Here is a 12,883-nt window from a genome sequence, read left to right as displayed (position 1 = left end):
TAAACTGAAATTGAAGTTTGCCCACCGCTGGATTTAGGGTCAGTTGACAACAGCGCCACATTAGCTCGTTTTCTACTATTATGCAACTGCGTCTAACCCGCGGCAGGCGGGGCTGCGTGCCTGCGTGCGTGCGTGCGTGTGAGACCACGTTTTATACCAAGTGGCCCCGAAAAAAACGCTAACCCACCTCTACTCTACTCTTACTCTTCAACCGGATCAGAAAATTTTGGACTTATATATCGTCTGTCACTGCCGTGTGCGCGTGTGTAGAAAGTTTGGATGCGCTCGTTCTACTTGTAAAAGGTAAGTAAGCGACGTGTTGCTTCACTGCTACCATGTGCACGCATACAATAGCACTGTGTACTGCATGGAACTTCATGTACGAGCTTTGCACGAAAGATGCATCATAACTGCAAATCACCTTCATTAAGCACACGTCACACACGCAAAAAAAAGTAAATGAAGAACACTTGAGGACATGATGTACCCCCCAACAACATTGCAATCCGCCCATGCAGGAGCTCCAATGGGGGTATGTTTCTTGCACACATCATTATGTAAACCATAAAGTGATAGGGACACTGCATTTGAGTTCACTGACATTTCCGCTCTGCACATATACTAACTTCAATGTATTGATTGTTTTGAATGGCGAGCAAACTTATTCGATAGGATAAATGCGGGAATTTAGTTGCTGTACTTGAAAATTGCATTTCCTTTAACAATTGCATGTGAATTTCGAGAAATGTTATCACCAAATCAGCCCAAAAGGGAATTTAAGAAGTGACACCATCAGGGCAAAGAAGTTTTTTTTCCTATTATATTAAAAAATAACAACAATTAAAAAATGACTTTTATGAAATGAAAATGCTTTTTATTGGAGAGAGAGACAATATCAAGACTGGAGAAGCATATCAGCAATGTGGTGGATGCTTTGAAAGGAGTATTAGGGCCTCACGGCCAAAAAGCAGTAAAACATAGCAGACAACATAATGGTACAGAAAATAATTATACTGTGTGTATGTTACAAGAATGGAATTATTTTTTTTTCTTCAGAAAGAAGAAAGGTTACAATGTTACTAGAAACAGTCGATAACAGTTGAGGGGAAAAAGGAGCCAAAATGTTAGCACAAACATTACATGATATAAAAAGTTTCGCACCCCCCCCAAGAAAAAAAATCACAAATTGAATTTAAAAACGTAGTCATCTTGTGCAAATAAGTTTGTATTTTTTTTTTAAGTGAATGTAAATATTCCCACCTAAACCCAACAGTTGAGATCAGCAGCCATTGTCTCTCTCAAGCTACACACAGTAAGAGGTGGTAATCAGGAAATATCAAGAAATATTTGTGAAAAACACATTAGGACTTTATTCCAGGAAGATTATGACTTCCTAGAAAAAGTACATGGGCATCCTCTTAACATTACTTGCATATTCTCATAACATAACTTTTTTATGGAGTACTCTACCATTATTAATCTAAATATTTACTGAGATTATTTTGAAGATACAAATGGAGTACAATAAACTAGATTGCGCAGCTTATACATTCACACGGCACAAAAAGGCACGCTCAGTTAACGCCGGACTAAGCGCTTATGATTGGATTGTTTTATATTTATGGTTTTGAAGTGTTTTTTCACACAAATATTTCCTGTAATTATGACCTTACTACTGTGGTTAGTGATAGGCTTGTTCAGACTTGTGTACAAACTCTGGTTACGCCGCCGCTGTAGGAATGGAACTTTATCATAAAATGAGGACCCCCCCCCCTGTACTAAGCTTACTAGACCGATCATAATACAGTATGTACACAACTAGTATAAAGTCTTTACATATTGATGTACTGGGAAAGTGTCTTTGGCAAGCAGTGAAACGCTTACCAAAGAAGGGGAGTACATGACATGTACTGTAGTGTATTGTGTGCTACCGTCGATTTATGATGCTACACTAGCACACTTACTGTGGTACATTTGAATGGAACTTTTTTTATCGTGTGAAAAGTAACAAAAAGAGGAAAATAGACCAAATTTACAAACTGATTTGTACCAGGGAAAGTGTGTCAAAAGCACCCTAAGTAAATTCCCTCTCCATCGTAAACGTGTTTTTAAAAAACAAATATTTATTTTTACTTGGCCTTTGTGTTCTTCTAACGCCACACACTTTGAATATTCTGTCGACCTGCTTTTTTTATTTCCTGCTCCTGTGTGAGGTGAAGGTGGGACAGTTAAGGCTGGAAAGGATGTAACAGTGCCCGGGTTCAAATGGTAAACGTGAGCAGGACTGAGGGGGATGGGAAGGTCTGGAGTGAAAGCAGCAAGTGGACACAGCAGACATGCGAGCAACAAATCAAATGTCATAACAAATAAGTATAAGTAGCACTGAGCATCGTCAGTAATCCACAGTTTAGTGTAGGTAAACACAAAATCCTTCCTTCAACTGCATTTTTGTATTACTTTTTTTATTCTGTCCACCATTTGGATGTTACAACAACAGCCGCTCGTTTATCTCGTTTATTTCCAGGCGGTCTAACTTTAGCTGCCATGAAAGTGGGTCACCAGTGGTCTGACTGCTGGAATGGGAGATATCCTGTATGTTCAGCTATGTACAGTATATCTTATGCAAGCTTGTGTGGCGGCCTTCCAGGTTCACCGAGATCAGACCCGCTCACCACTCCTGTGGGCTGCTCTAAGTATTTATGCACTCAGTAAGACGAATACTGTGTACAAAAACTAGGTTTTAAAAGCAGGGTTACAAATGAGAGCATTTGTAACTAAACTAAATAGATTGAAATGTGTACATAACAGTGAATAGCAGCTTTACCAATACACTCACAGACACAGACAAATTGTGTATTGATTCCTGTGGAAGATATCACTTCAGGGTATGAACATGAGGCAGCTTTCTGGGAATAGTTTTCAAATTGACAAATAATCGATGTATTGATTTCAGAGGTAAAATGTTAAATGTAAAAATAACAAAAGTAGAGTTATAGGTGTATCATGTATGCATGAAGTCTATCAGAAGTGTTTCAGGACATTTTTCCAGGATCCTCTGTAGCTCTTGTCATCTACAGCTTCAAAACAGGTCCCCTTGATAACCCCCTGAAGCTTGGGGAAGAGGAAAAAAAACAAAAAACACAGAGCCAGGTCCGGTGAGAAGGTAGTTAGCTCCTGCACAGGAATGCTCTTATCGGTCAGGAACTGTCGGATGCTCAGAGCATTGTGAGCAGCCGCGTTGGTGAAGCAGCCACGAGTTGTCCTGGCACAACTGTCGCCTCTTCTCGTGCACTGAACAAAGCAAACATCGCAGGACCTCTTTGTAGACGTGCTGGTTGATCGTCTGTGTTTGAAATATATCTTTTGTGACACCAGTCCTGGAACCTTTCTGACACACCTCGTCTATAATATATAGTGCCTTTATATCAAAGGTGGGCAAACCTTTGTGCTACGGGCCACATTTGAACCAGGTCATTGGCAGTTAAGGAAAAACAAAGTTACCTAAAATGTGTTTCAAATATGTAAAAATAAATAAATAAATGATTCTATTTATTATTGTATTATTATTCAATTATAATTGATTAATCAACTATTTCATAAAATAAATATATACCGCATGTCAAATTGTTTATTTTAATAACAGTTTTTAAACTATATTATTTACAATAAATCAATTAACCATTATTTGATAAGATGACTAAATAAAGAATAAATAATGAATAAATAACTTTTAATTAACCAATTTTAGGGGCAAAAAAATGCTAAATTAATGCAACAAATATTACAAGACTCTTGTTAATGCTTGATAGACCCAGCCTAAGGTTGTACAAGTCGCAACTCGAATAAAATGTTCAGAAAGCATACACACAAATTCAGTGAGCTTTGCCACGCTTATTCCAAAAGCAGAGGGAGCCACAACAATGTAAAAATGTGAGAAGAGAAGGGGGAACAGCGCCCTAGCTGCAGTGCATCTATTTTAAGCAGGTGATAAATGAGGCACAATGTATTCTCAATAGGCCCAATCATGTACTTTATGAGGAGTTTAACCTCCTTCCATCTGGACGCCAAAACAAGGACAAAGCCAGCACGTGTTGCCTTCATCCTTGTTATTGTCAGGCTCAGTTTGCAAGCCATCTAGTCTTGCACAACCACACAATCATTTCAGGCTTTATCAACACAAATGTTTTACACATATTACATTTCTTGTTTTGCCAAAATTTGTAATTGCTTCTCTCCTCCTATACACCGAAGTGTGAAAATTATAAATCGACTTACTGTAATTTCTCGTGTATAATGCGCATCCCCACCTCCCCCCTCCCAAAAAAATGTCAAGTCAATAGTGCGCATTATGTATAGGTATAGGGGAAATGGAAAAAAAACTTTCACATTTTATAAATGTATGCCACCGGCTACAGCATAGGTGTCAAACTCAAGGCCCGGGGGCCAGATGCGGCCCGCCACATCATTTTATGTGGCCGGCGAAAGCAAATCATGCTCGTCAGCTTCCATGATTTTTGCTAAAATCTGTACCCAAATTCAAAATTGTCATAATAATAAACAATAATGTTGAGATATTGCATTTTTATGTTACCAAACCCTTCTTCTACAGTAACTTAAACAATACTTGAACAATCTATTATCCCTGTCTTCTGATTTCAAAACTAGTTATCCCTCAATTTGTTGGTAATGGTAATAATATGATTTGGTGATTAAACATTTATATGGTTTCACTGTTCTCATGGCCCTCTGAGGGAAATCATAACTACAATGCGGCCCGAGACAAAAATTAGTTTAACACCCCTGGTCTAGAGGTTATGAAAAACCTGTACACTTTCATTCTAATATGCCAGCGCCACCTAGTGGTTATGAAATCGGTATAGCCTACACTTTCATTTCAATATGATAGGGGTATGTATGACTGCATATATGTACAGTTGTACTCATAAATTTACATACCCTGGCAGAATTTGTGAAATATATATATATATTTTTTAATATGACTAATAACTGAACAACAACCATCATTAATTTCGCTATGGTTATGTTTTGTTTAAAGATAATGCTTTTCTGAAATCCTTGAGCCTTTAATTTGAATCCCATTAAAATAAAATAAAATGCCTGGTCCATGTTTTCTTTAAAGAATTGTACCCATCTTACAAATTCTGCCTGGGTAATCAAACATATGAGCACAACTGTGTGTTTTCTAATTTACTAAATAAAAGTAGGGCTGTGAATTTCACAATAACAGCAAGTAAATAAAAAAGAAAGTACAGGAAGTCCTCAAGTTACGACGCACTCGACCTACGATGTTTCGACTTTACAACGCCCGTGCCTCGTCCGCCGTTTTGTACCAGCACCATAGTGTTTCTGCTTAGCTGGTGCATCGTGCTTGTCTGTGTTTGTCCGCCTTTTTTGCCCTCCTTTTTTCTCAGGAGTAATGGTAAGTACAGCATCTTAATTTTTTATTTTAATGTATTTTAGGAGTCACTGATGGTGTAGTTGTACAGTCGCCTGACTTTGGTGCAGGCAGCGTGGGTTCAGTTCCCACTCAGTGACGGTGTGAATGTGAATGTGAGTGCGAATGGTTGTCCGTGTCTATATGTGCCCTGCGACTGACTGGCGACCAGTTCAGGGTGTAGTCCGCCTTTCGCCCGAAGTCAGCTGGGATAGGCTCCAGTGTCCCGCGACCCTAACCAGGATAAGCGGTGTTGAAAATGGAAAAAAATTGATGTATTTTAGTTTCTTTATACGAAGTGTTAACCTTTCCTGCTACGGTCACCTGACCGTGGTCGGGAGACACAGGGGTTAACTCCCTTCTCTCGTTGCACAGCTGAGCTGGGTGGTGGCAACAATAAAGGCACGAAGCACCGATTTGCTGCTTTAATGACTTTATTAGCTCCTCTGCACATTCAACGTCAATGGGTCCTCCGCTAATTGCTACTCTTCCCCGGTCGCCGTCACTACACTTGCCACTGTACACACTCGCACCGGCGCGCGTCCACACACTGAGCTTGCTGTCACACGAGGGAAAATGCCCGTAACAGAAGTATTTCGCCGTAAATATCGACTTTAACGGTGAAATCCGACTTACGCGGAAAATCGTGTTACGTCGCCATCGTAGGAACGGAACTCGTTCGTAAATCGAGGACTTCCTGTATTACGTATTCAAATAAAGTACTTAACTTCAGAATAATTACACATATATAATAATACAGATAATACTTCATGTTTTGGGTTATGGGTAGAAGCAAAACTTTGCATTGTAAACATGCATTATAAATAGGTAGAAGGGTTTTGCAGAATTCTGAGGTCAACTTTTGGGGTGCGTATTATACATGAGTACGCATTATACACGAGAAATTACGTTACTGTAAATGATCACAATTTTTTATTCTCATCAATCCGCCTATGGTGGTTTTATTATTACACCATCTACCCAATAAGTCGGACTGACTTAAAAGGTTAATCGCAGGGCACGTATAGACAAACAGCCATTCACACTCACATTCACTTCTATGGCAAATTTAGAGTACAGTGGACCCCTGCTATTAGTGGGAGATAGGGACTGTGAATGACAAAAAATAATTGACGCTCATTATAATTGCTTGGAGAGAAAAAAAAACAGGAAATCATTGAATAAGCGAGGATAAACTGCCAATATGTTTTTTCAGAATCAGAATCATCTTTATTTGCCAAGTATGTCCAAAAAACACAAGGAATTTGTCTCTGGTAGTTGGAGCTGCTCTAGCTGCTCTTTGGGGTTTGTTTCCCCCTAAAAAAGAAAAAAAAAACTGAACGAAAAAAGGAAAAAAGTAAGAAACATTTGAAAAAAATCCACAAAGAGATAAATCCGTGGGTGCCAAACAGCAAGTATGTGTGGAGCCTCTGTATTTGTTTAACTTGGAGGGGGACGGAGCAGGAGTACCTGGAGAAAACCCACGCAAGCACATGCAAACGCCATACAGGAATGCTGAAATAAACACTAAGTGAACTAGGACGTGCGGCACGGTGGACGACTGGTTAGAGCGTCAGCCTCACAGTTCTGAGGACCCGGGTTCAATCCCCGGCCCCGCCTGTGTGGAGTTTGCATGTTCTCCCCGTGCCTGCGTGGGTTTTTTCCGGGCACTCCGGTTTCCTCCCACATCCCAAAAACATGCATGAATTGGAGACTCTAAATTGCCCGTAGGCATGACTGTGAGGGCGAATGGTTGTTTGTTCCTATGTGCCCTGCGATTGGCTGGCAACCAGTTCAGGGTGTACCCCGCCTCCTGCCCGATGACAGCTGGGATAGGCTCCAGCACGCCCGCGACCCTAGTGAGGAGAAGCGGCTAAGAAAATGGATGGATGGATGGATGAACTAGGACGCAATTCAAATAAGCATCACATATCATTATATGCTTTTGAGCGGAGCAGAAAAATAAATTGCAAAACAGTCAACACGGTGTTACTGTCCTTTCTGACCCACTAAAATACTGTACCTTCCACTCAACTCTTTGTTTTATGTTTTGAGTCTCATCACTATCAATCTACATATAGGTCAGAGTGCCGCAAAGAACTCTCATATAAATGTCAGGCATGTTTTATGTTTTGAGTCTCATCACTACTGCCATCAATCTACATATAGGTCAGAGTGCCGAAAAGAACTCTCATATAAATGTCAAGCAGCGTCTTCTCAATGGTCCAATTTGATTGGCTGTCAAAGAACACACCCTTGTTTCTGACCTGACACACCTCCACTGAAGGGCACTACATCTACTTCCATGCACTCATCAATAACAATATTAAATTATTTGACTAACTGTAAATTATCTGACAACTTGAACCATTTGTTACACCTTACAAGAGTAGTACCCATACCTTTATTTAAGCAAATTGTATGAATTCATAACTGTCCACCTCTGCATGATGACTATGCCTTCAGTGTGTACGCACGTCACTGCTGCTTTGAATAGCTGAACCATGTGATTCCTGCAGATCCTATTTCGGAACCCTTTAAGTCACCGCACGGTCCTCTCGGTAGCTCAAAGAATAGAGAACAACGTGCTATTTAATCACATTTCTCAGGAGGCGCACAGTGCTACAGTGTATCAACAGGAGAAGAGTTAAGTAAGTCACTGTCACCACTCGCAGGAGCTTGTATGCAATGTTAGTTGAGTGTTGCTTGGTTTCTTCTAATTAAGACAATCCTCCAAGGGTCATACTAAATTTATGGAAAGAAATTACGCAATGGAAATTATACATTAGCATTTGTGGCTTTAATTGTTTTTTATACTTTTTTCCAACAGGTCCTCTGAGCTTGTACTTTAGGCCTGTCACCATCAAATATTTTTAGAATCAATTATTCTATTCATGATTCCACTGATTGATTGAATGATCGGGTAAATTAAAGTTTATTGCAAAATATGGTTTCTGATTACTGTTTATTAACTGATTATTATTGTTTATTTGTCATTGTTTAATGATTGAACAACACCAAATAAACAACAAATAAGCAATATCACACAAAAGGGAGTGATGTGCTCAGCAACCTTTTTGAAACTGAAAGCTAAGTTTTAGGTCATGATTAATGCGAAGTGCTACTAGTTTGACAGACACTTCTGAGGCTGCATCAGGTTCAACTTCTCAATTGCAGGTTATTCATACTACAGCTGCAAATAACGATCATTTTCATCCATCCATCCATGCATCCAATCAATTTCTACCTCTTATATGAGTTCAGGTCGTGGGGGCAGTAGCTTTAGCAGGGATGCCCAGACTTCCCTCTCCCCAGCCACTTCATCCAGCTCTTCTGGGAGGATCCCGAGGCGTTACCAGGCCAGCCGAGACGTAGTCTCTCCAGCGTGTCCTGGGTCGTCCCTGGGGTCTCCTCCCGGTGGGACGTGCCCGGAACACCTCACCAGGGAGGTGTCCGGGAGGCATCCGAATGAGATGCTCCAGCCACCTCAACTGGCTCCTCTCGATGTGGAGGAGCGGCGGCTCTACTCTGAGATCGTACCTGATGACCGAGCTTCTCACCCTATCTCTAAGGGAGAGCCCGGACACCCTGTGGAGGAAACTAATTTCGGCCGCTTGTATTGTGACCCACAGCTCGTGACCATACGTGAGGGTCGGAACGTAGATCGACCGGTAAATCGAGAGGTTCGCCTTTCGGCTTAGCTCCTTCTCTACCACAACGGACCGATACAAAGTCTGCATCACTGCAGACGCTGCACCGATCCGCCTGTCGATCTCCCGTTCCATTCTTCCCTCACTCGAGAACAAGACCCCGAGATACTTTAACTCCTCCACCTGGGGCAGGATCTCATCCCCGACCCGGAGAGGGGAGACCACCCTTTTCCAACTGAGGACCATGGTCTCAGATTTTGAGGTGCTGATTCTCATCCCAGCCGTGTCACACTTGGCTGCGAACCGCTCCAGTGAGAGTTGGAGATCACGGCTTGATGAAACGAACAGAACCACATCATCTGCAAAAAGCAGAGATGCAATTCTGAGGCCAGCAAACCGGACCCCCTCTACGCCTCGGCTGCACCTAGAAATTCTGTCCATAAAAGTTACGAACAGAATCTGTGACAAAGGGCAGCCTTGGCGGAGTCCACCCCTCACCGGAAACGAGTCTGACTTACTTACAATGCGGACCAAGCTCTGACACCGGTCGTACAGGTACCGAACAGCCCGTATCAGGGGGTTCGGTACCCCATACTCCCAAAGCACCACCCACAGTACTCCCCGAGGGACACGATCGAACGCCTTCTCCGTGTCAACCAGGACAGCCCCACAACATCCAGAGCCTTTAGGAACTCCGGGCGAATCTCATCCACGCCCAGGGCCTTGCCACCTCGGTGACCTCAACCCCAAAGATAGGAGAGCCCGCCTCAGAGAACCCAGACTCTCCTTCCTCATGGGAAGGCGTATCGGTGGAGTCGAGGAGGTCTTCAAAGTATTTTCCCCACCGACTCACAACGTCCCGAGTCGAGGTCAGCAGCGCCCCATCCCCACTATACACAGTGTTGGTGGTGCACTGCTTTACCCTCCAGAGATGCTGGATGGTGGACCAGAATTTCCTCAAAGCCGTCCGAAAGTCTTTTTCCATGGCCTCACCGAACTCCTCCCATGCTCGGGTTTTTGCTTCAGCGACCACCAAAGCTGCATTCCGCTTGGCCAGCCGGTACCCATCAGCTGCCTCAGGAGTCCCAGAGGCCAAAAAGGCCCAATAGGACTCCTTCTTCAGCTTGACGGCATCCCTGACCGTTGGTTCGCCACGACCAGCTGTGTGTGGAGGCGAGCCTGACTATATCTAGTCGGAACTTCTCGACCTCACACACCAGCTCAGGCTCCTTCCCTGCCAGAGCGGTGACATTCCACGTACCTAGAGCCAGCTTCTGTAGCCGGGGATCGGATCGCCATGGTCCCTGCCTTCGGTGACCGCCCAGCTCACACTGCACCCGACCCCTATGGCCCCTCCCACAGGTGGTGAGCCCATGGGAAGGGGGACCCACGTTACCCTTTCGGGCTGTGCCTTGCCGGGCCCCATGGGTGCAGGCCCGGTCACCAGGCGCTCGCCTTCGAGGCTTGGCTCCAGAGGGGGGGGCCCGGTGACCCGCGTCCGGGCAGGGGAAAACGTCTTCCTGAATTGTTTGTCATCATAGGGGTTTTTGGAGCTGTGCTTTGTCTGGTCCCTCACCTAGGACCTGTTTGCCAAGGGTGACCCTGCCAGGGGCATAAAGCCCCAGACAACTTAGCTCCTAGGATCATTGGAACAGACAAACCCCTACACCACAATAAGGTGACAGCTCAAGGATGGGGATAATTTTCATAATAGATTAAATTGACTATTGTTTTTTTTCCACTAAGTGATTATGATTATGTTACTGGTTTGGTCATAGAAAATAAGCAAAAATACTGACGCTTGTTATCCAAAATGAAAGCAGATGTTTGCAAATGTCTTATTTTGATTAATCACAAAGCTTATCAGTCTGCTTTCATGGAGGACTGCAAAAATCTATTTATTGTTGAAAGGCTGAAATCAGAGAATGTGTACAACAATTTTAAAGTTAAACAATGACTAAATAATTAATCAATTATCAAAATAGTTGTCAATTAATTTGATGACCAATTAGTCGTCGATTAATTGTTAAATTGTTTTTTTTTCTTTTTTTTTTAGAATTGCATGGCAGGCCCCATCAAATACTCGTGGCCCTAGGTTCCCCGTCGCAGATTTATTTATACATTTGTGCTGTTTATTTCTACTCACAGACTGCTCTTGACTCAACACTCAGTAACCTAAACTCAGTCACTGAGGGGTTCATGCCGTCCATAAAGACAGCTTTGATTTACTGTTTCTGCCTGTGGTTCTCTAAGCACTCTACCAGACATACTATTTTTACGCAGATCTTTTTTTAATAAACTTGACAGGCACAACCTTGTTTATCTCTACCAGATGAGGGTTTTTCATCAATAGTTCGAATAGATTGTTTGGAATTTTTTGTTTACTTACTGTGTAACAAAGGATATGTGAAAACCATTATGCATTGTGTAAAATCTGCTATTTTACCAATATATACCATGCACCAAGCAGCTTCCATCCATCCATTTTCAACACTGCTTATCCTGGTTAGGGTCGCGGGGCGCTGGAGCCTATCCCAGCTGACTTTGGGGCGGGCAGCGTGGGTTCAGTTCCCACTCGGTGACAGTGTGAATGTGAGTGCGAATGGTTGTCCGTGTGCCCTGTGACTGACTAGCGACCAGTTCAGGGTGTAGTCTGCCTTTCGCCTAAAGTCAGCTGGGATAGGCTCCAGCACCCTGCGACCCTAACCAGGATAAGCGGTGTTGAAAATGGATGAATGGAAGCTGCTTGGTGCATGCTATATATTGGTATTGAAAATGGATGGATGGATGGATGTGTGGAGGGGTCGTGTCACTTGGCTGCACTCAATTTCAGCTCATAAGGCTGATGGAAAGTTTTAGCGGTTTCGAAACAATGATTTAAAAACAAAACAAACAAAAAACAGCAGTATACCTTGAAACCGGTAACCAGCCCATGCCTAGTAGGGACGTTGATTTCTCGGCCAGGAGCTGTCGGATGCTCATGGATGTTGCGCAGTGAACCAACCTAAAGTCGCAGGATCACTTTGTAGACATGCTGTTTGATAGTCTGGCCCACAATGAAGGGGAAAACCTGGAACCTTTCTGACATATCTCGTTTGTTTGTTTTTTGTCCATTTGCTGTTTTAATCTTTGTCATGTTAAAGTGGTGTATGATGCATGGCCCTACTGTAAGTCACGCTTAATGAACTCGGAAATGCTAAATAGCAACTTCAAGTCTGAGAAGTCGAGGTTTAATGTCTGTGGTCTGCTCCATGCATAATTTATCACCTGGAACATTTCTACAGCTTTGTGGAAAGGGAGGGAAAAAAAAGGTGTAACCTTAAGTTACCCTCAAGAGGAAGTTTCCATGGGGTGTGACATGACTGTATCACTGTCCGCATGACCTTTCAGAGTTTGTGTCACCATGTCAGTGAGCTCTGGAAAGGAGCCATCATCGGCATGATCGTGCTCAAGTCCTGTCTTCCATGGGACATTGCTCTGGTTTCCTCCCCAAACACTCCAGGAAAAACTGGAGTGATTGTTGAATTTCCCTGTCCCACAGTTTTCACATTCTATTCCTCAATCTGATCCCTTTATATGAACTAAATGCTAAGGAACGTGGAAGAGATCCTCGACCGCTCCTTATCATCCAGGGAATATTTTCCACCAACAGCTGTGGTGTTATGCACAGTCAATTGGGTTTGGCGCACAATGTCTAAAGCTGACCACAATCTGTTCCCTGGACAGTGGTTGACCTCCAATTTGCTCAGATAAAAAAAAAAAAAAAAAAAAAAAAAAA

General features: G+C 42.8%; 1 protein-coding gene across 3 annotated transcripts in view; it reads left to right on the top strand.

The window, feature by feature from the left end:
* Positions 1 to 102: 102 nt before the first annotated feature.
* The window catches only part of slc7a1a (solute carrier family 7 member 1a), a 28,374-nt gene continuing 15,593 nt past the window's right edge, over positions 103 to 12,883 (top strand). The window contains exon 1 of one of the 3 annotated variants that reach the window (XM_061752032.1): positions 103 to 303. Coding sequence is in view for 1 of the 3 variants with exons in the window: in XM_061752031.1 (XP_061608015.1) it covers positions 513 to 532 (20 nt within the window). In the remaining 2 variants the exon portion in view is untranslated. Of the gene's footprint in view, positions 304 to 355; positions 533 to 7,324; positions 8,107 to 12,883 lie in introns of those variants that run through there. The other 2 variants (XM_061752031.1, XM_061752033.1) reach the window with 2 other exon arrangements.

The sequence above is a fragment of the Phyllopteryx taeniolatus genome, chromosome 17 (genome assembly GCF_024500385.1).
Source record: "Phyllopteryx taeniolatus isolate TA_2022b chromosome 17, UOR_Ptae_1.2, whole genome shotgun sequence".
Classification (NCBI taxonomy): Eukaryota; Metazoa; Chordata; class Actinopteri; order Syngnathiformes; family Syngnathidae; genus Phyllopteryx; species Phyllopteryx taeniolatus.
This window is presented reverse-complemented; position numbering and strand designations above follow the sequence as displayed.